This window comes from Arachis hypogaea, chromosome 10 (assembly GCF_003086295.3).
Source record: "Arachis hypogaea cultivar Tifrunner chromosome 10, arahy.Tifrunner.gnm2.J5K5, whole genome shotgun sequence".
NCBI lineage: Eukaryota > Viridiplantae > Streptophyta > Magnoliopsida > Fabales > Fabaceae > Arachis > Arachis hypogaea.
The window spans coordinates 114309324-114328955 of record NC_092045.1 but is presented as its reverse complement, the minus strand read 5'-3'; the positions used below and the strand labels follow the sequence as shown (position 1 = coordinate 114328955).

The 19632-nt window shown below is 30.0% G+C and overlaps 3 protein-coding genes across 3 annotated transcripts; 1 reads left to right on the top strand and 2 right to left on the bottom strand.

The window, feature by feature from the left end:
- Positions 1-430: 430 nt before the first annotated feature.
- Positions 431-4719, top strand: LOC112716854 (hydroxycinnamoyl-CoA:piscidic acid hydroxycinnamoyltransferase). Its single transcript, XM_025768877.3, has 2 exons — positions 431-1262; positions 3851-4719. Exons 1-2 carry the CDS (start codon positions 457-459, stop codon positions 4413-4415), a joined length of 1371 nt encoding a protein of 456 aa, XP_025624662.1. The 5' UTR covers positions 431-456; the 3' UTR covers positions 4416-4719.
- A 1086-nt stretch (positions 4720-5805) lies between these two features.
- Positions 5806-9413, bottom strand: LOC112716852 (uncharacterized). The gene is made up of 9 exons (XM_025768875.3): positions 9070-9413; positions 8675-8879; positions 8512-8602; positions 8241-8389; positions 7749-7992; positions 7559-7663; positions 7188-7370; positions 6613-6817; positions 5806-6415 (listed from the first exon to the last, which is right to left on the bottom strand). The coding sequence occupies exons 1-9, from the start codon at positions 9287-9289 to the stop codon at positions 5934-5936; spliced, it is 1884 nt and encodes a 627-aa protein (XP_025624660.1). The 5' UTR covers positions 9290-9413; the 3' UTR covers positions 5806-5933.
- A 1862-nt stretch (positions 9414-11275) lies between these two features.
- LOC112716853 (uncharacterized) lies at positions 11276-19427 on the bottom strand. Its single transcript, XM_025768876.3, has 9 exons — positions 19376-19427; positions 18686-18920; positions 18248-18452; positions 17276-17364; positions 13817-13964; positions 13486-13729; positions 12766-12870; positions 12300-12687; positions 11276-12133 (listed from the first exon to the last, which is right to left on the bottom strand). The coding sequence occupies exons 2-9, from the start codon at positions 18903-18905 to the stop codon at positions 11646-11648; spliced, it is 1887 nt and encodes a 628-aa protein (XP_025624661.1). The 5' UTR covers positions 18906-18920; positions 19376-19427; the 3' UTR covers positions 11276-11645.
- Positions 19428-19632: the final 205 nt, after the last annotated feature.

Genomic DNA, 19632 nt, shown 5'->3' with positions numbered 1-19632 from the left:
GTGACATAATGTGAGTTTTTGAATTTAAAGTAATATGGAGAATAATTTTACTATTTATTTTTATTGGGCTAAATAATCATTTCATTATGTCAAAATTTTTCATTATCTTTTTAACAGAATTCATATTTATAATATAACGTTATTTTTTTTACCAAAAATTAACAAGATAATATGACTAATAAATATTATTATTTTAAATTAATATTTAATTAATAATAATTTACAATTATATTTATAAAATTTATACATAAAAAATATATAATTTATATTATATTTTTTAAAATTTATATACATAAATTAATAAAATTTATTATTAAAAATAATTTAATATTTGTGACTGCCAAAATTATTAAGAAATGCTGCAATAGAGTTTCTGATATTCTATATAAGAAGGAGTATCACATTTTGAACTTACATACACATACAGATGCTAATATTGAACTTACACAGCCAAAAATGGTTAGTATCAAATCTATCCACACTGTAATTCCGACTGAAGCTACCCCTAATGGCACTTTGTTGCTCTCTGAGAGTGAGCAAATCAAAGCTCATACTCATGCACTCACAATTTACATCTACCGAGCAAATCACGATCACAACCACCACAACATCATTGACACAATCAAACACTATCTTGGCAACATCTTAATTCTTTACTACCCTCTCGCCGGCCGCCTTCGCATGATTGAAGGCGGAAGAATGGAAATTGACTGCAACGGGAAGGGTGTAATGCTGTTCGAAGCGGAGTCCCGGAAAACATTGCAAGACTACGGTGATTTCATGCCCACCGCCGCCTTGCGGCCGCTTCTGCCGACGGTTGATTACCGTGAGCCTGTGGAAAACATTCCTCTTGTTCTGGTGCAGGTGACGAGATTCGCGTGTGGTGGCCTGTGTGTTGGGTTTGGAGTTTCCAATGTCGTTGTGGATGGAATCTCTGGCACTGTCTTTGTTGACGCTTGGGCTAAGCTTGCTCGAGGTGGCACTTTGGGAGAAGATGAGAAGCCAATTCTTGATAAAATGGTGATTCTGAAATCTGAGTTTACCGCACCGCGTTTTGAGCACCGTGAATTCAAGCCACTTCCGCTGATAATTGGTAGCTCTGACGTCAGTGAGGAGAGCAAGAAGGAGACAGATCTTGCAATTCTGAAGCTCACAAGGGAGATGGTAGAAAAGCTGAGGAAGAAAGCCAATGATGACGGATGCTTGGAATTTGGTTACGAGAAGGCAGTTACGCCGCAGAATCACCGTCGACCCTACAGCAGGTACGTTTACGTACTCACAAAATGTAGTTGGCTAGGTTGAAAACAAAAATGTTAGGGTAATATTAGGGAGACACAATTAATGAATACTAAATAAGGTAAGTTATAGCTGTTATTGTGACTGATTTTCTTTTGTTATCAAATATTTTTGAAATGTTATTCGTCCACCAAAATTATTCACTAAAATAAATTATTAATATATTTATCTATAAATACATATATTTAATATTGATTAATTTTGATAGAAATGTGAAAATGAATTTTTTCAATTTTTGTAATAATTAAGGGAGTAAAGTGTGATCTCAAACTATTAATTTTATAAGTGAGATTAAGAATAAATATGAGAGAGAAATCAATGAAGGATTAGAAATCATACTTTACACTGTCAATTTTTTTAACAATTGAGAGAATCCACTTTCTAAGAATGTTCATGGATCATATCCCATATCTGCAATATCTATCCTAATCCTGTCCAAAAATTATGGATATGGATCTAATCCGCAAAACTATCAGAACAAATCAGATCTGCACAATAATATTCAATCTGTATATTTACGTATCCGTAAAAATAAATAAATAAATAAATAATTTTTGTATTTTATTTCGACTAATAATTATCATATATATTGTATTATTTTAATTTATTATTTAAGATAAGTATATTTAATATTATTTTAAGAATAACATATTTAAAAGAATAAAAAAATAAATTTTATTAATATTTTTTTAATAAAAATAAGTTTTAAAACTATTTTGTATTTTGCGGATATATCCGATATCCGATCCAATTTGCAAATGTACGGGGTCAGATCAGATCCAAATTTAAAAATTACGGATATTAGATCTGATCCGATCCGATAATTTTAGTGCGGATCGGATGAAATTTTAGTCATATCCAATCTGCGTTCACTCCTAAATTTTGGTGTGATAGTGCAGTTGAAAATAGCGACAGAGTGATTTATTAGTTGTTATTCATTTATTATTAATCGGTTATGCTACATGTACACTAAAATTAGTTATCAGTATAAATTATAAAATATATATTAAAATATAAATACATATTTAAAATAAATTAAATTACACATGTATTTATATAATTATACACAAACTAGTATTTTATCCGTAACAACATTACAAAAATATAAATTTTGTAAAATTACGCTAATTTATCCTGATATTATAGATTAGGACAGGAATTCAAAGATTTATAGAATTAAATTATTTTTATAAGAAGGTTGTAGAGGACAACAGTTTTCATCGGCTAAAAAGATCAGGATATTTAATTATTATTTTCATGTGAAAGAGTGTAATTTTTTTATTAATAATTAATTTTAACATTCGTTATCTAAAATTTAAAATAATTTAACGTTTATACTTTTACATTTAATTAGATGTTACTGTTACACAAATATAAATAATTAATTTTATGCATACTTTTTAAAATAATATTTTTTCTCTATGGGTATAAAAGTATATAGATATTAGTATAAAAAGATTTATATTGATAATTATAAAATTAATTCAATTTTTTTAAACAATTGAATTTTAATTCTAACTTTTAATTATAACATTAGTATTTTTTTAAAATTATATGTAATAAATATTTGAAGAAAAAGAAATGAAAATATAAATTAAAAAGATAAGTGGTAAAAATTTAAAACTAAATAAAAAAATATGTATATAATAATATTTTTTATTTGAATTATGTTATTTTGTTAATTTGATTTTTTGTTGAATAAAAAGGTAGAGAAAAATAGAGAATGGGAGAAAAGAAAGAGAAAGATAAAGAAGAAGAATGAGAGAAGGAGTTTATTAATTTTGAAAGAAAATTTTTTATTTTAGTTGTAATGAAAAATATTTTGTGATACATTTTGATTTGTCAAATTACTATAAAATAGAAATTATATAAAGTGAAAAGGGTATAAAGAAATAAAAAGAGAGAGAGGCAGATAAGAAAATGTAGAAAAGAATTTATTAATTTTGAAAAAAAATAAGAGAGAATGTTATATGATACATTTTGGTTATTAAATTAGTTAGTAATTTATAATATAGCTATATTTTAATTTTAATTTAATTTTAATGCAATTAGAGAATGTCATATTACATATTTTAATTATCAAATTTATAATTAGTTATTAATAATGATATATAAGAGAGATAAAATGAATAAAAAAATGAGATAAATAGAAAAAAGAAAAGAGAAAAAGAAAAAACTCTTTAATAATTTAAAAAAATAATTTTAATTATAATAAGAGAATGACATATATTTATTTTAGTTATAAAATTAATAATATATAATAAATAGAGGAGTGTTAGGAGCTAGCAACTTTTGTGGTTTGTAGCTATCAAATAGCCATCAATGATGGTTTTAATGATGTAAGATTGGTGTGGGATTTCATTCAATAGCTCACTTTTCTTTACTGATTAAATGCTAGCTAGAAATTTTTTTTTTTAGACTTTTTTCAATAAACATATTAATGATTAATTTTAGTGACTGATTTTATTGTAAGTATTTTTTATTATGAATGAAAAAAAAATTTAATTGATTTAAAGAAGAAATATTAAGCTTGGTGTATTTGGAATCGGAGCAGGTATGAAAGCATTGCCGCTCATATCTGGAGGTGTGCATCCAAGGCACGCCACGTGGATCACAACCAACCCACGGTGGTCCTCACCGTCGCCGGCGTCCGAAACAGGCTAAAGCCACCTCTCCCTCTAAACTATTTCGGGAACGCGACGCACCCAACTGTGACCCCCACATGCCTCAGTGGGGATATTGCTTCAAAGCCACTAACATATGGTGCGCAAAAGATAAGAGAAGCGATCGAGTTGCTGACAGATGAGTACCTGAGATCAGCCTTTGAGTTCATTGGGAGGCAGGACCATGTAGGGTGGCTGAGGCCAAAGCTTAACAGTGAACCACCATTTCTTGGGAATCCAAACCTCAACATTTGGAGTTGGATGAGTAACATGCCTACCTATGGACCTGATTTTGGATGGGGAAGGCCGCTGTATATGGGACCCTGTGAGGTCATCGGAGACGGCAGGGCCTTTATCATGCCTGCTCCTACCGGAGATGGGACTCTTTCCATTGTCATTCGCTTGCAGACTCCTCATCTTCAACCATTCCAGAAGTTCTTCTACGAGGACATATAGATGACTACATACTCGCCTGAAAATATTTTTATGTGAAGATATATAATTAAAAATCATAAATTATTTAACGATTTTTATTTATAATTTTCACATAAAAATTTTAATCCGAGTGATCATCATAAATATGAGTTACTTTGATGTTTGTAAATTTTAACGAGTTAAGATATTTTAACTCGTTAAAAACTTTAGTTATATATAAGAATTAGCTTGCCTTGTTGTTTCAACTTTGGTGTTGAAGCTGTGGAATTTAGATCTTCTAAAGTTTAAATTTTATTTTAAAGAATAAAATGTGATCTTTTATTTTTGAATAATTTTTTTTATATTTATTTTTTGTCCTACCTATGAAATTAATAATACAAGATCATACTTTATTTTTTGAAGTGAAATTCAAACTTTAGAGAATTCAAATCTAAAACTCTAGGCCTCTGGCAGGTACTTTGCCAAAATTGGGCATGAGTAGTAAGGTACTACTTTACCAAATATTTAAGTTTAATATTTAAGTTTTTAATAAGAGACAGATAATGTGGGGTGACGCATGTGCTATTCTGTGGCAATAAAAGGTAGTAAGGTACTACTCATATTTCATTTCATACGTACATCATTGTTGGTACACTAGTTTTCTTTGTCTCATTTCTAGAAAAATTGAAGACTTTTTTAATAAAATCAAATTAAAGGAAAATATCAAGACCTGCTAGAAGTAAAAAGTAATTTAATTTATAATAATCTTATTTACACACATAAATCAATGCTTTATTTTTAAACATCTTTATAACTATTTGATTAGATTTCCGTCCCTACTCATCAGCCAATAAAATTATAGGGAGGAAAATATTAGAAAGTAAATTTCCCATTTACCGGAATAAATATTAATAATAAAATTATTTTTCATCTTGTTTAGTATTTGTTTGAATATACAATGGTTGAACTCATGAAATTTATATAGCATACAAAAAAAGTATATGAATTTAAAGGTAATACAATATCAATAGTATACAATAAAGGCAAGTTAGCAATTTATAAAATATAAAATATAAAATGCTTTAAACAAATATAAATAGCTCGAACTAAAATAACTTATTAAGGATAAAAGGTAATTAAATTAAAATCTAATAAAACTTTTTAATTTGAAGAAACTCGAAAAAGATTGGGACGATTTTGTCATCAATTATTGAGTTGAATTTGGCAATGTTAGCTCACAAATTCAAGAAGGAAGGGAAAATGATATGGGAATTAATTCAAATTTTACATTTCAATATTTTTAAAATAGCAGTGTATGTTATTATTTACTTGATTTTCATGATTAGCAGTTTTGCAAATTGCAATTCAATCATATCGGTTTTGAATTTACTTCAAAATTTAGTTCTAAAATAGGTAGCAAATATAAAAAATTAAAAACCTTATAACATATCAGTAATAATAAGTTGTCACCTTTACATTACTAGAACTAATAATTAACCTTCTAAAATAATGCATGAACAGAACATTTGCATTTTAATTACCACCCAAAATCAATTGAGTTTAATTAACTGGTTTGGTAGTGAGGCCAAATCCAAAGGGGAAGAGAGGATCATAATGAGAATCACCAACATTCATAGGTAACTGATCAACAGTCTTGAACCATGTTCTTGGAAGCTTGCCAGTGAAACCATAATCACCAAACAGAACATCAGCAACACCTTGTCCCTCTGTTCCTGGAAGCCATGCAGCAACAAGTGCATCAATGCTCTCAACATATGGTTGCATAACCAATGGGCGACCAGAGATTACTACAACAACACATTTGATTCCTCCACACACATTCTTTATAGTGTCATATCCATTGTGAGAGATTGTTAAGTTCTTGCTGTCACCCTTTGTTTCTGCATATGGCTCCTCTCCAACCACAACAATGGCATATGAGAAATTATTTGACTTCACATACTCTAGATCTGGGTTCTCCTTGTGAACTACCTTTGTGTCTTTATCAACAGTGTTTTTAATAGCACTAAGAATGGTTGTACCTGAAAACAATATAAAATAACACGTATTTATATACAAATATATAATGACCGATTTGACAGCTAATATTTTTATGTGTATATAACAATTTTTTATTACATTTTCAGTAATTTAAAAGATATAAGATCATAAAAAAATTGAAAAAATTATATTGAAAGTAAAGATTATAATTTGAATAGAAACAATGAACTTTTTGTACCTTTAGTAATGTTGTTGCCACCTTGTCCTTGCCAAGTAATGGTCCAACCACCACATTGAAAGCCAAGATTATCAGCGTGGCTTCCAGCAACAAGAATCTTTGATGCTTTCTTAGGAAGAGGAATCAATGGCTTATCAGCATCTTCACCATTCTTCAACAGCACCAGAGATTTTCTCACAGCTTCCCTAGCCAATTCTCTATGCTCCTGTCAGTTTATTATGTGCAGATAAAAAGACGGTTTAACAATTTGTAAGAAGAAAAAAATGCATTGGTAAAAGAAAAATTATATATATTAATGATTAATTAAGGTTTAATTATTCTGTCAGTCCCTATAATTTTATCGAATTTTCAATTAGATCCTTATACTTTTTTTTAATTGGGCTTTTATACTATATTAAATTTTGTAACTAAGTTACTATCAAGACAAAAACGTTAGAATTAACAGAATATTCTGTTTAACTATACAGAATATTCAGTCTAAGTGTTAGTCATATTCATTTTGTTTAACAGAATATTCTGTTAAACTAATGTTTTTGTCACATACGGTATATCAAAATGAAAAAAAGTAAACGAACCTGAGTTCCAATCTGGTTGACGAGGCTGTAATCAGCAAGTGGATTCTCAAAAAGACCCATCACAAACTTAACCCTTAAAATTCTCTTCACTGCATCGTTAATTCTACTCATGGGCACAAAATTATTTTTCACCAAAGAAGTTAAGTCATCTATGAATTCCTTGTAAGTAAATGGAATCATGACCTGCACCATGCATGAAAAAGAATTATGAGATAAATAATCACATGTTCAAAAACAAAAACAGGTCTAACTCAAAAGAATAAATCTGATAATTACATTATTGACCTTAAAGTCATACAGATATAATTCAACAATTGTTTTATGTGCTTTCATTAATATATCAAAATGAAACAATTGAAATTTATAATTACCATGTCAATTCCAGCATTTACTCCAGCTAGAACAGAATATGTGTAGTTAGCATGAGGAGGGTAAGTAATCCTATCAATGCCTTGATAATCAGATATCACAAAACCCTGCAAACAAAAAATTAAATAAATTACGAATTTTAGGCCTCAATCAAGGACATAAAAAATTTTGAATATATAAAAATTATGGTACCCTGAAACGAAGTGTCTTCTTGAGGAAACCAGTGACTAAATCACGGTTAGCATGCATCTTAACTCCATTGAGGCTTGAGTAAGAGACCATGACAGTTGCCACACCCTTGATAATTGAGTTATCATAAGCTGGCATGTGAATGCTAAGCAATCCATGTCTATCTATCACTGTGTTGTTCTCATTGATTCCTTTTATAGTTCCTCCATCACCAACAAAGTGTTTAGCACAAGCTGCAACTTTTGTTCTGTCCCCAAAAAAGAACAAAAATTTTACAAGTTTTTTATATTTTTTTAGACAGTGGAAACTCACGTACAGTTAACATGCTTCATATAAAGTTAGATAGCTAAGAGCCGTCAGACGATGACAATTTAGTCAAACCTGTCGACTTTCAACGACTCTCAATTATAAATTTCACATGAAATTAACTGCACACGAGTTTTCAACCGTCCTTAATGAAATTAAGCAAGCAAGAAGATGCATAAAAATTCATACTTTCCAGGAGCAACATAGGGAACACCCTTGGGAGAGTTTGCAGGGATTTCACCCTGCAATCCAGGAATGATCTCTGTCATAGCTTGGACTATCCTATGATCTTCGCTATAACTTTCATAACACCTTCCCCACCTTGGATCCCTACACACCTAATACAAACAAAATCCACAAAACTTACATATCATGTTATAAACCTATCAGATAATTTAGTCAAACATATTAAGTCAAACATGTCAATTTATATAATATTTTTTTTATTTTAATATGTTACCGCAATGCAAGGTGCGAACGCATATGGAATCCCGGTAGCTCTAACTTCAAGAGCAGTTGCTTCCCCAATCTTCCTCACAAGTGCTGGGTCCCTGTGTTGTTCAGAAATATTTTTTAAAATACTTTTTATTATATAATAATTCATACAAAATATATATATATACCTTGTAGCTCCTAGCCCAACATTGTGAGGAAAAATCGTTGCTTTATAAACATTGTTATGGCCATGAACAGCATCAATTCCATAAATTAACGGAATTCCCAGCCTTGTTGATAAAGCACCCTTTTGAAGCTCATTCACCATGTCAACCCAATCCTCAGCAGTTGCATTTACTTTTGGAACACTTCCACCTCCACTCAACACACTCCCTGTAAAAATTCATATACAGTTATCTTTGTATAAAGTTAACAGTTGAGAAAGACTGTTAGATGATTCAACAGATTTGACTAAATAAAAAACAACTATACATAAGCTTTAATCTTATTTTATATGGCCAAAAAAATAATTACAAAAAGGTATTTCTTTGTTTTATGAATAAACTCAAACGTTAAATCTTACCAATGAAATAGTTCTTGATGACATCAGCAGAAGCAACAGTGCGTTCGATCTGCACCATTTGGCCAATTTTCTCTTCCAAAGTCATCCTTTTCATAAGATCCTTGATTCGAATATTTAATGGCTGTTTTGGATCTTTGTATTTCAAATACTCTGCCTCTGTTATTGACACACAACATGTCAAAAGCATAAGTCCCACCAAAAGATTCAGAAATTTCGCCATTGTTTCTTTCTTCTCTTCTTCACCTCTCAGCTATAATTTCACAATTGAATCAGATTAATGTTCAGGTTTAATATATATAGAGAGTTAGTATTGGGTTAATTTTAATTTTGAATTTGATTTGTTGTTAAATTTGCTTAGTAAATTAAAAAAATTACAGATTACAGATAAGATAGAATCAGCGTGATTAAGGATACGGATATAAGTACTTAAATTCAATGAAATCTAATTTAAACAGCACAAATTTAAACTTCTGTTTTTTTCTCTAATATTTAAAAAAAAATTATCTTTACCTTTTAATTTAATTAAAATTTATCTTAATATTTAAAAGAACTTGATTTTCATATTTGACTTTTACACAAATAAGTAATTATGTTATCATATTAATTTGGATTGTTTTTTAACTTTTAAAAATATAGTTAGTTATAAAAAATATCTTCCTAGATGATTTTAAAAACATTCTTAATTTTTTAAAACTAAAAGTATAAACATATAATTCTTTTTATAGGAGTCACTTAGATAAAAATGTTTAAAACGTCTTTTTTTAAAGATATTTTTTAGTAATTAAATTTTAATACATATAATCGATTAAACCGTGTTATTTTTGTCAAAATTAGTTCAGACAAATTGATTTGGCCAAAAAAACAGTAAACCAAACCTTGAACCGATCTAAATTAATTTTTTTTATATAAAATGACTACAATAACCCTATTATACAAAATGACTAAAATACCCCTATTATATATATTAATTATGATTTAATCAATTATATGTATTAAATTATAATTACTAAAAAATATTTTTTAAAAAAAAGGTTTTTTAGTTGGATAAAGCTTTTACTTTTAAAAAGCAGTTTATAAAAGCTAACTTTTAAAATAAGTCTTTTTAAAAGTTGTAGCATTTATATTTAGTAAATCAAATTAAAAATAACTTTCAATAAACAGAAGCAAAAACAATTGTGTTTGGTAAAATAGCTTTTAAAATTTAAAAATACTATAATAGACATAAATGCAAGTAGGGTTGGAAGTGAGTCAAGCCAACTCATGAGTCAGCTCGAGCTCAACTCGTTAATAGCTCGATAAGCTAAGCTCGTGAGTTGGTGAGCCAAGCTTGAGCCTGAAATTGAGCTCATAAATTAAATGAGCTGAGCTTGAGCTTGGATAAGCTCAGCTCATTAGCTCGTGAGCTGGCTCGATTATATATATATATATGCATTTAGTCTATACTTTTAATATTATATATATACATATGAAATAGTAATATATAATTATATATATTAATGATCTTAATTATTTAAAATTTTATATTTATTTATTACATATAATTTTGATGTAGGATATAAATAAAAAATTTATATTTATTGATAGATAAACAATATATAAAATTGTTCTTTTTAAATATTTTTTAAAATATATAAGTTATAATTTATTGATATAAAATTATAGATTTTGTATTTATGTTTCTATTATTTGAGCCAGCTCGTGAGCTTTTGGTGAGCCAAGATTGAGCTTAAAAAATAGGCTCGATTGTTAATGAGCCGAACCGTGAGCCAAGCTCAATTTTGGTGAGTCGAGCTTGAGATTTTGTATTTATGTTTCTATTATTTGAGCCAGCTCGTGAGCTTTCGGTGAGCCAAGATTGAGCTTAAAAAATAGGCTCGATTGTTAATGAGCCGAGCCGTGAGCCAAGCTCAATTTTGGTGAGTCGAGCTTGAGCTTGGTCTAGCTCGGCTCAACTCGGCTCACTTCCAGCCCTAAATGCAAGTATTAAATTTAAAAATTTGTTAACATATGAGGTTATATTAGACTTTTAAATTTTGAAAAGTACAAATCAATTTTAAAAAGTTCTATCTTAAGTGCTTTCAAAAGTATTCCCATCTTTTAAAAGCCAATATCTTTATCTCAGTCACTCCCTCTTTTTATTTATCATATATAAAGCGAAAAACAAAAGATGTTTATATTTTCATACACCAAGCCTAACTCAATTTAGTGTTCTACAAGACTCAAGAATTGCATTCTATTCCATCAATTTGGAGGTTTCAAGCCAATCCTAGCACAAAGAATGAATTCATAAGTGAGAATTATGGATCTATTTTACTATCTCTGACCTGTAGAGCTGAAGATAATGCATGCATATGTAAGACCAAACATACTATTTGCACACCAAAATTAACCATTAAAATTATTAACCATGTATACAAAAATACATGTGTAGTTTAACTCATTTTTAATGTGTATTCTACTTTAATAGCTAATTTTAATGACTGATTTTAGTGTACATCTAGCATGGTTGATATCGAAAATACCAAGCACAACCACAAGAATGGTACTTGGTGCCTGGCTAACACTTATTAAAGTTCTTATTCTACTTTGTTGGGTTTGGTTGTAAGGCCAAATCCAAATGGATAAAGTGGGTCATAATGAGAATCACCAACATTCATAGGTAACTGATCAACAGTCTTAAACCATGTTCTTGGAAGCTTGCCAGTGAAACCATAATCACCAAACAGAACATCAGCAACACCTTGTCCCTCTGTTCCTGGAAGCCATGCAGCAACAAGTGCTTCAATGGTGTCAAGATATGGTTGTATAACCACAGGGCGACCAGAGATTACTACAACAACACATTTCACTCCTCCACAAACATTTGTTATGGTTTGTGGACCAGGATCTGGTATTGTCAAGTTCAAGCTGTCTCCAAATGTCTCTGCATATGGATGCTCTCCAACTACCACAATTGCATATGAAAAATCATTGGACTTCACATACTCCAAATCAGGGTTCTCCTTGTAAACCACCTTAGTGTCTTTATCAACAGTGTTTTTTATAGCACTTAGAATAGTTGTGCCTATAAAATAAGAGAAATGTTAATACAACCATGCTGTGTATTAGAAATAGAAAAATCAACTGCGAATTCAGTCATCAGTATAGAATACATATTAAAAAATTAACATTTTTTTATGTTCATTTGAAAAACAATAAGTAACAAAATTGAGAAGTAAGGCTATATATACCAGTGGTAAGGTTGTTTCCACTTAGTCCTTGCCAATCAATGGTCCAACCACCACACTGATAACCGAGATTATCAGCATGGCTTCCGGCAACAAGTATTTTTGAAGCCTTCTTAGGAAGAGGAAGCAATGGTTTATGTGCATATTGACCATTCTTTAACAATACTAATGATCTCCTTACAGCTTCTCTAGCTAAGTCTCTATGCTCCTGTCTCCCAAGTTGGTTGACTAAGCTGTAATCAGCAAGTGGATTCTCAAAAAGGCCCATCATGAACTTAACCCTTAAAATTCTCCTCACTGCATCATCAATTCGACTCGTGGGTATGAAATTATGTTTCACTAGAGAGGTTAGGCCATCTATGAATTCTGTGTAGTTGAAAGGAACCATTATCTGCAGGATTACCACACCCAATGAGAAAGCATGGCTTGAGCAATATAAAGTTAAAGAATTTAAAATGTCAATGTTTACCATGTCAATTCCAGTAGTAATTCCGGTAAGAATGGAATATGTATAGTTGGCATGAGGAGGGGAAGTAATCCTATCAATTCCCTGCCAATCTGATATAACAAAACCCTGCAACAAACCAAAGTGTTTAACACTCATGATAATATAATATAGGAAGAGTTTCAAATATATTAGGACTAACAGTGTTCCAGTAGTTTTAGTTATTGACCTCAATCTGTATCTGTTGATCTCAACATATATATATATACAAATTGAGATCAACGACTAAATTACTAAAACACTAGTATTCTTGGTATCCATAAAATTTTTTTCTATAATATAATATTTGCAATAAGTTAATTATTATAGGTTTAATTATTCTGTTGGTTCCTATAATTTCATCAAATTTATAATTAGGTCTATAATTTTTTTTTCCTTTCAATTGGATTCTTACACTGTTTTTAATTTTGTAATTAGGTCATTCTTAGTATAAAAATTGTTAGAGTTAACTAAATATTTTTCCCAAATTTAAAATATCCATAATTAAGAATCTAATTAGATCTTTGACTACATAATTTTTTTAGAGAAATATTCGATTAATTTTAAAGTTTTTACATGAAAAGAACCTAATTACAAAATTAAAACGATATAAAAACTCAATTAAAAAGAAAAAAAATATAAAGGTCTAATTAAAAATTTGATAAAACTATAAGGACGAACATAGTAATTAAACTATTATTATACCCTGAAACGAAGGGTGTTCTTGAGGAAGCCAGTGACTAGTTCACGGTTAGCGTGCATCTTAACTCCATTCCAGCTTGAAAAAGAGACCATGACAGTAGACACTCCCTTGATGATTGAGTTATAGTAGCCTGGCATGTGAATGCTAAGCAATCCATGTCTATCTATCACTGTGTTGTTCTCATTGATTCCTTTTGTGGTTCCTCCATCTCCAACATAGTGTTTAGCACAAGCTGCTACATTCTTTCTGAGCAAACAAACAAACATGCTCCACATTTTTATTTGAATATTAAAAAATAGTTAAAAATATGATATGATTGGTATGAATTTTTACTTTCCAGCAACAAAGGGAACACCCTTTCGTGAATTTGCAGGGATTTGACCTTGCAATCCGGGAATGATCTCTGTCATAGCTTGGACTAGTGTAGGATCTTCACTATAACTTTCATAGCAGCGACCCCACCTTGGATCTCTACAAACAGGGACGGATCCAGGAATGTTATCATGGGGGGGCCAATAATATATATATAATATAAAAAAATATATGCAAATAAATTATAATGTAAGATGCATTACAAAAATATACTGATAGAGAACATATATTTAAAGTGCAAAAAAAGTGTACTTTTTACTAACGAAGTGGTACACGTCGATTCTTCATATCATAAAATTCATCGATAATAGAATCTGTGTCAAATCTTTCAGCAATCTTCTTCTCAATGTAAATCAAAAGACAATTAGCAAGCAATTCATCTTCCATTTTGTTTCTGAGTCTATTCTTCACAATATTCATAGCAGAGAAAGATCTCTCAGTTGTAGCAGTTGAAACAGGGAGAGTTAATACCAAGCGAATCAAACGATCAATCAAAGGGTATGTTAAAGACTTTCCTGTCTTCGTTAATCCTTGACATAACTCCGAAATTGTGCACAAGTTAGTTAATTCAACATGATTAGGAACATCAAGTTCATAATGTTGAGCTTGCATTCTAATGTGAAATTTCTCTTGGTCACTGAAGTCACCTGGATAAAACCGTTCTACTAATTCACATACTTTGTTGACACTGAAGAACTTATAATTATCTCTGGGATCTAAAGTTGAGCTTAAAGTAAGCAATTCCACCATATTATCATTGAATCTTCCATTAAGCTCTTGCAATTGTGTATCAATTACAGCCAGAAATAAATTAACACGGTAATGATGCTCTACTGAAATTTGATCAACAATTTTGCGAGTTCGGCCTCTTCTAGGAATATGCAATGCATTCATATCAGGAACTTCAACTTCATGTTTCTCACAAAATAATATTACTTCTTTTATGAAAGCCTCCCAACTTGATTCTCTCATTCTTTGGATTAAAGTCTTCGTAGTAGAAACCAGAGTTAAAGCATTCAATATGTCTTGATTTTTTCGTTGCAAAGCTTGACAAAGATCATGACTAACTTCCAAAATATTTCTCATCAAATGCAAAACAAAGACAAATTCAAAGGATGTGATAGCATCATAAGCAGCACTAGCATCACCACGAGTGGAGAAATTACCTTCTTCGGTGCTTTTTTCAAGAACTTCACAAGTAGCATCAAACATGCATAACAAGCTACGTACAGAATTCAAATGAGACCCCCATCTAGTATCTCCAGCTCTTTGCAAAGTACCAATTTGATTAAGTCCACTTCCTGTCACAATTTGATCATTGGCAATTAAGTTTGCAACATTATTTGCTTGAGCAACCCTTAACTGATCATGACGTTTAGGAGAAACAGTCACAACATTCACAATTAGTGTAAGTTTTGAAAAGAATTGATGAACATAACAAACTTCTTTGGCTGCAGAAACAAGTGCTAATTGTAATCGATGAGCAAGACAATGAATGTAATAAGCAAAAGGGCAATCTTTCAAAAATAGAGCTTGCAATCCATTCCATTCACCACGCATATTACTAGCTCCATCGTACCCTTGTCCCCTAATATTTTGGACATCAAGATTATGACGAGAAAGAACTGATGAAATTTCTGTTTTCAATGTCAAAGAACATGTATCAGAAACATGTATAAGATCAAAAAATCTTTCTTGAACACAACCGTGCTTGTCTACAAATCTCAAAACCACAGACATTTGTTCTCGCTTTGACTCATCTCTTGCTTCATCAATAATTATACAAAATTTAGAATCACCAATTTCTTCTCGAATTGTTGCACGCACTTTTCTAGCAAAGATATGCAATATATCTTTTTGAACACTGGGAGATATATATTGAGCATTTCCAGGAGCATTTTCAAGGACAACATTATGAACATTCTGATTACAGGAGGCTAAAAGCTTAATTAACTCAATAAAATTCCCCCTATTCAAAGATCCAGGACTTTCATCATCGCCTCTAAATGCACATGCTTGAAATGCAAGCCATCGAATAGCATTAATAGATGTCTTCAACCTTAAACGGTTATTTGCAATAGTTTCATCACTATGCCTATCAAGAACTTTGTCTATATGCTTAGATTGAGCCATTAAATCATCACAAGATTTCACACATAAATTATGGGGAGAATTAGGAATAGAACCCTCGTGACATACAAATGCACAATTTACCCCATTATTTACTTTCTTCCAGTTACTAAATCCTAACTCTGAAAATGCATTTTTTCCATCATTGCGAGCACCATAATGTTTACCAAACAAGTAGCAAGGCAAACAATAAGCAGCATCTTTTTCTGGTGAATATTCTAACCAACTTGGAAATTTCTTAAACCAAGAAGATTGAAAATATCGACGGTGATTGTTATTACCAGAAGCTGGATAGCTAATATTTGTTGGTTGGTATGGCCCAGCTATTATGTATGCTCTACGAATTTTATCACGTTCATTGACATTATACTGCCAAATTGGACGTCGCTTTCCTGGATCCCTTTCTAGTAAAGAGATATCAACATCTCTTTCTAATCTTGGTACTTTGGTTTCATGTTGATATGTATTTTGAGTAAGATTAGAGAGCTCACTTACTTGACCTTCTTGTGAAATAGGATTAGAGGGTTGACTTGTTTGAACTCCAACATTATCAATAACCTTTCTCTTAAAAATTGCATCAATTTTACTTTGCTTTTTCATTATAAAATGTTCTAATTTCTTTTTACCTGAAAAAAAAAACTCAAATAATTATATACTTACATGAATAAACAAAGTCTAAGTATATTTTATTAATTAAATATCAATAATAATAATTTTTCATTAAATCACTATCAATTTCATTAAAAAATAAAATAAAAAAATAAGAGAGAATAAATCTTAAAAATAAGTCAATAATTTGCCTATGTAATGTAAATACAAAAGAATAAAATTAAATTATTTCATAATAAAACAATGTACTTTATTAATTAATAATTTTATGTAATTATATAAAAGAATTGAAAAATAAAATAAATACCTTGAGTCCTTGACTTCACTAAAGACTGGCAATGGACAATGGCAGTGTCGCAGTGATATGACCTACTAAGAACTGAGGACGGCGCGTGTTACGGTGTTAGGAAATAAAAGGATTAGAAAAGAATAGAAAAAGTGAAGAAACAGAATTAGTTTTAGGGATTTTTTTAAATTTTAATGTTTTATTTATGTTAGGTTGGGCTTCTAACTAGTGACTACTATTTTTTTTTTTTAAAAGCTGGGGGGGCCCAGGCCTCTACTTGCCCCCCCATGTATCCGTCCCTGTCTACAAACCTTTATTTACAAACACAAATGGCATAATAAGAGAATTTTATTCAGATAACAACAAATTTTGTATATTCTGAATTATGATTACCGCAATGCAAGGTGCAAACACATATGGAATTCCGGTAGCTCTAACTTCAAGTGCAGTTGCTTCTCCAATCTTCTTCACAAGTTCTGGGTCCCTGCTTGTTCCCACAAATATTTTAGAAGAAATATGCCCAAACATGTTAAAATATTGAGTATACCTCGCCTACTAATATAAAATATAAGTTAGAATATAAAATATATATTAAAAATAAATTAAATAATACATGTATTTATATATAAATATATGGTGACTAATTTTAGTATATAAATAACATTTTTGTTTTTTAAAATATAAATAATGCATTTAATTTTTTATTTTTAGTATTTTCTGTTTTTTAAACTTTGTGAAAAAAAAATAAAAATAGAAAATAAAAGCATGAGACAAAATTTTATTGTTTTATTGTTTTCACTTTTTTTATAAAATTTAAAAAATAAAAAATATTAAAAATAAAAATAAAAAATGAAAATGCAAATCAACTGCACATTATATTGTTCTTATGTCAATACGAACAATATGTTAATATCACTTTTAAACTCCTAAAAGTTGTATTATTCGAATTTTTTTTCATACTATCAAAAGAATTTATAAATTCAATATTTTTTCATAATAATCATATTAGATATATACTAAAATCAGACATTAATATAAAATATACATAATGACTAATTTTAATGAATAGATAACATTTTTGCTTTCATAAATTAAAATATATATGAAGATATTCTTTACTTTAAAATATTCAAACCTTTTCATTTTTCTTCTTTCTGTAATAATTTGAAAAATAGTACGATTAAACGCTTTATAAAGCACAATGGCAACATTAGGAACCTTTTTGGCATCATGCATAGTAGATAGTAAGTGTAAGTTTGACTATCAAAATGTTTTTGTTTTTATTTTAAATATTATTTCCTATTAAACAGATAATTTTTCTTCTTAAGATTTGAAATATATGTAAAAGAGAAAAAGAATAATTTTACCTAGTAGCTCCCATCCCAATGTTGTGAGGAAAAATGGTTGCTTTGTAGACATTGTTATGGCCATGAACAGCATCAATTCCATAAATCATAGGAATTCCCAGCCTAGTTGATAAAGCACCTTTTTGAAAATCATTCACCATGTTAATCCAATCCTCTGCACTAGCCTGCTTCTTTGGAACACTTCCTCCCCCACTTAGCACACTCCCTAGAGTGATGACGATAAATTTATTTTTAAATATCACAGTTAAGTGATGATAAAAATTTTCTAATAATATGTTTAATAATGTTTTTATTTTTCAAAAAGTAAAAGTTCAAATACATTTTATAAAAGCTTAATTTAGACTATCATTTTAATAACGAGTTTAAAAATTTGTTATTTTTACTAATGTATACATGATTGAATGATCGTCTAAAATGTTAGTATTACTTTTTAAATACCTATAAAGTACTTGTTAATGGCATTAGCTGATGCAACAGTGCGATCAATCTGCACCATTTGGCCAATCTTCTCCTCCAAAGTCATTCTGTTTATGAGATCCTTGATTCGAACATTCAAAGGCTGTTTTGGATCTTTATATTTCAAGTACTCTGCATCTGCCAAGGCTACCCAGCAGTTCAACAGCAAAAAACCCACCATAAAGATGGGAATTTTCGCCATCTCTTCTCAACACAACTTCACAACAACATTAAAAAAACCATCAGGTCTCAACTTGCAACACAAGTTGAATCATTTAGTGGCATTCAAAAGTTTAAGACATCTAGTAAACAAACAAAACCAGAGGTTCTTTGTCTTAATAAGAAACAAACTTAAATTCTCTTCTTCTTTTTTTAATTCTAAAGTGGAAACTTAGGTGCAGTCGACTTCACGTGAAGTTGATATCGACTTCACGGGAAGTCGACTGCATATGAGTTTCCACCTTTACCTCTTATGATTTACACAATTTGTCACATTTTTTTGGCAATTTCGACAAATTAGATTAGATTTCGGTAGACAACAACATTTTTAAGTATCTATCTTAGAATTGTTTTAACCTTGCATGTAATCTATAAATATTTCTGTAATCACTATAAAAACTTGAAAATATACCTTAATAAATAAATAAATAAATAAAAATGTATGTTACCGACCACTTTACAAGTGTGAGTGTATACTCAAAAGACACTCCAGCTGCGCTCTTATGATAGTGCGTGTACTCAAGCTCAGTGTCACTGTTGTATATATAGATCAACAGATCAAAGCAATAAGAATTTAGCTCTAAAGTAGCAGTATTATTATTATAATGGCGGCTAATTATTATAGTGGCGGCTAATTAAGTACCAAGTTAATTATAAAAGAGAAATACTAAGTAAGTTGGGTTGGTCAAGTAGTTAGCTCACTAGTCCGC

Bases quoted from the DNA above. Each gene is read 5' to 3' on its own strand.
- LOC112716854 (XM_025768877.3), top strand. From the start codon at position 457: ATGGTTAGTATCAAATCTATCCACACTGTAATTCCGACTGAAGCTACC. The intron at 1,263-3,850 runs GTACGTTTACGT...GAATCGGAGCAG, and splicing joins CACCGTCGACCCTACAGCAG to GTATGAAAGCATTGCCGCTC.
- LOC112716852 (XM_025768875.3), bottom strand. From the start codon at position 9,289: ATGGCGAAATTTCTGAATCTTTTGGTGGGACTTATGCTTTTGACATGT. The intron at 7,371-7,558 runs GTAATTATAAAT...TGCATGGTGCAG, and splicing joins TAAATGCTGGAATTGACATG to GTCATGATTCCATTTACTTA. The intron at 6,416-6,612 runs GTACAAAAAGTT...TATTGTTTTCAG, and splicing joins TGGCAACAACATTACTAAAG to GTACAACCATTCTTAGTGCT.
- LOC112716853 (XM_025768876.3), bottom strand. From the start codon at position 18,905: ATGGCGAAAATTCCCATCTTTATGGTGGGTTTTTTGCTGTTGAACTGC. The intron at 17,365-18,247 runs GTAAAATTATTC...GGGAACAAGCAG, and splicing joins ATTGGGATGGGAGCTACTAG to GGACCCAGAACTTGTGAAGA. The intron at 13,965-17,275 runs CGGTAATCATAA...CTGGATCCGTCC, and splicing joins TGTGTTTGCACCTTGCATTG to CTGTTTGTAGAGATCCAAGG.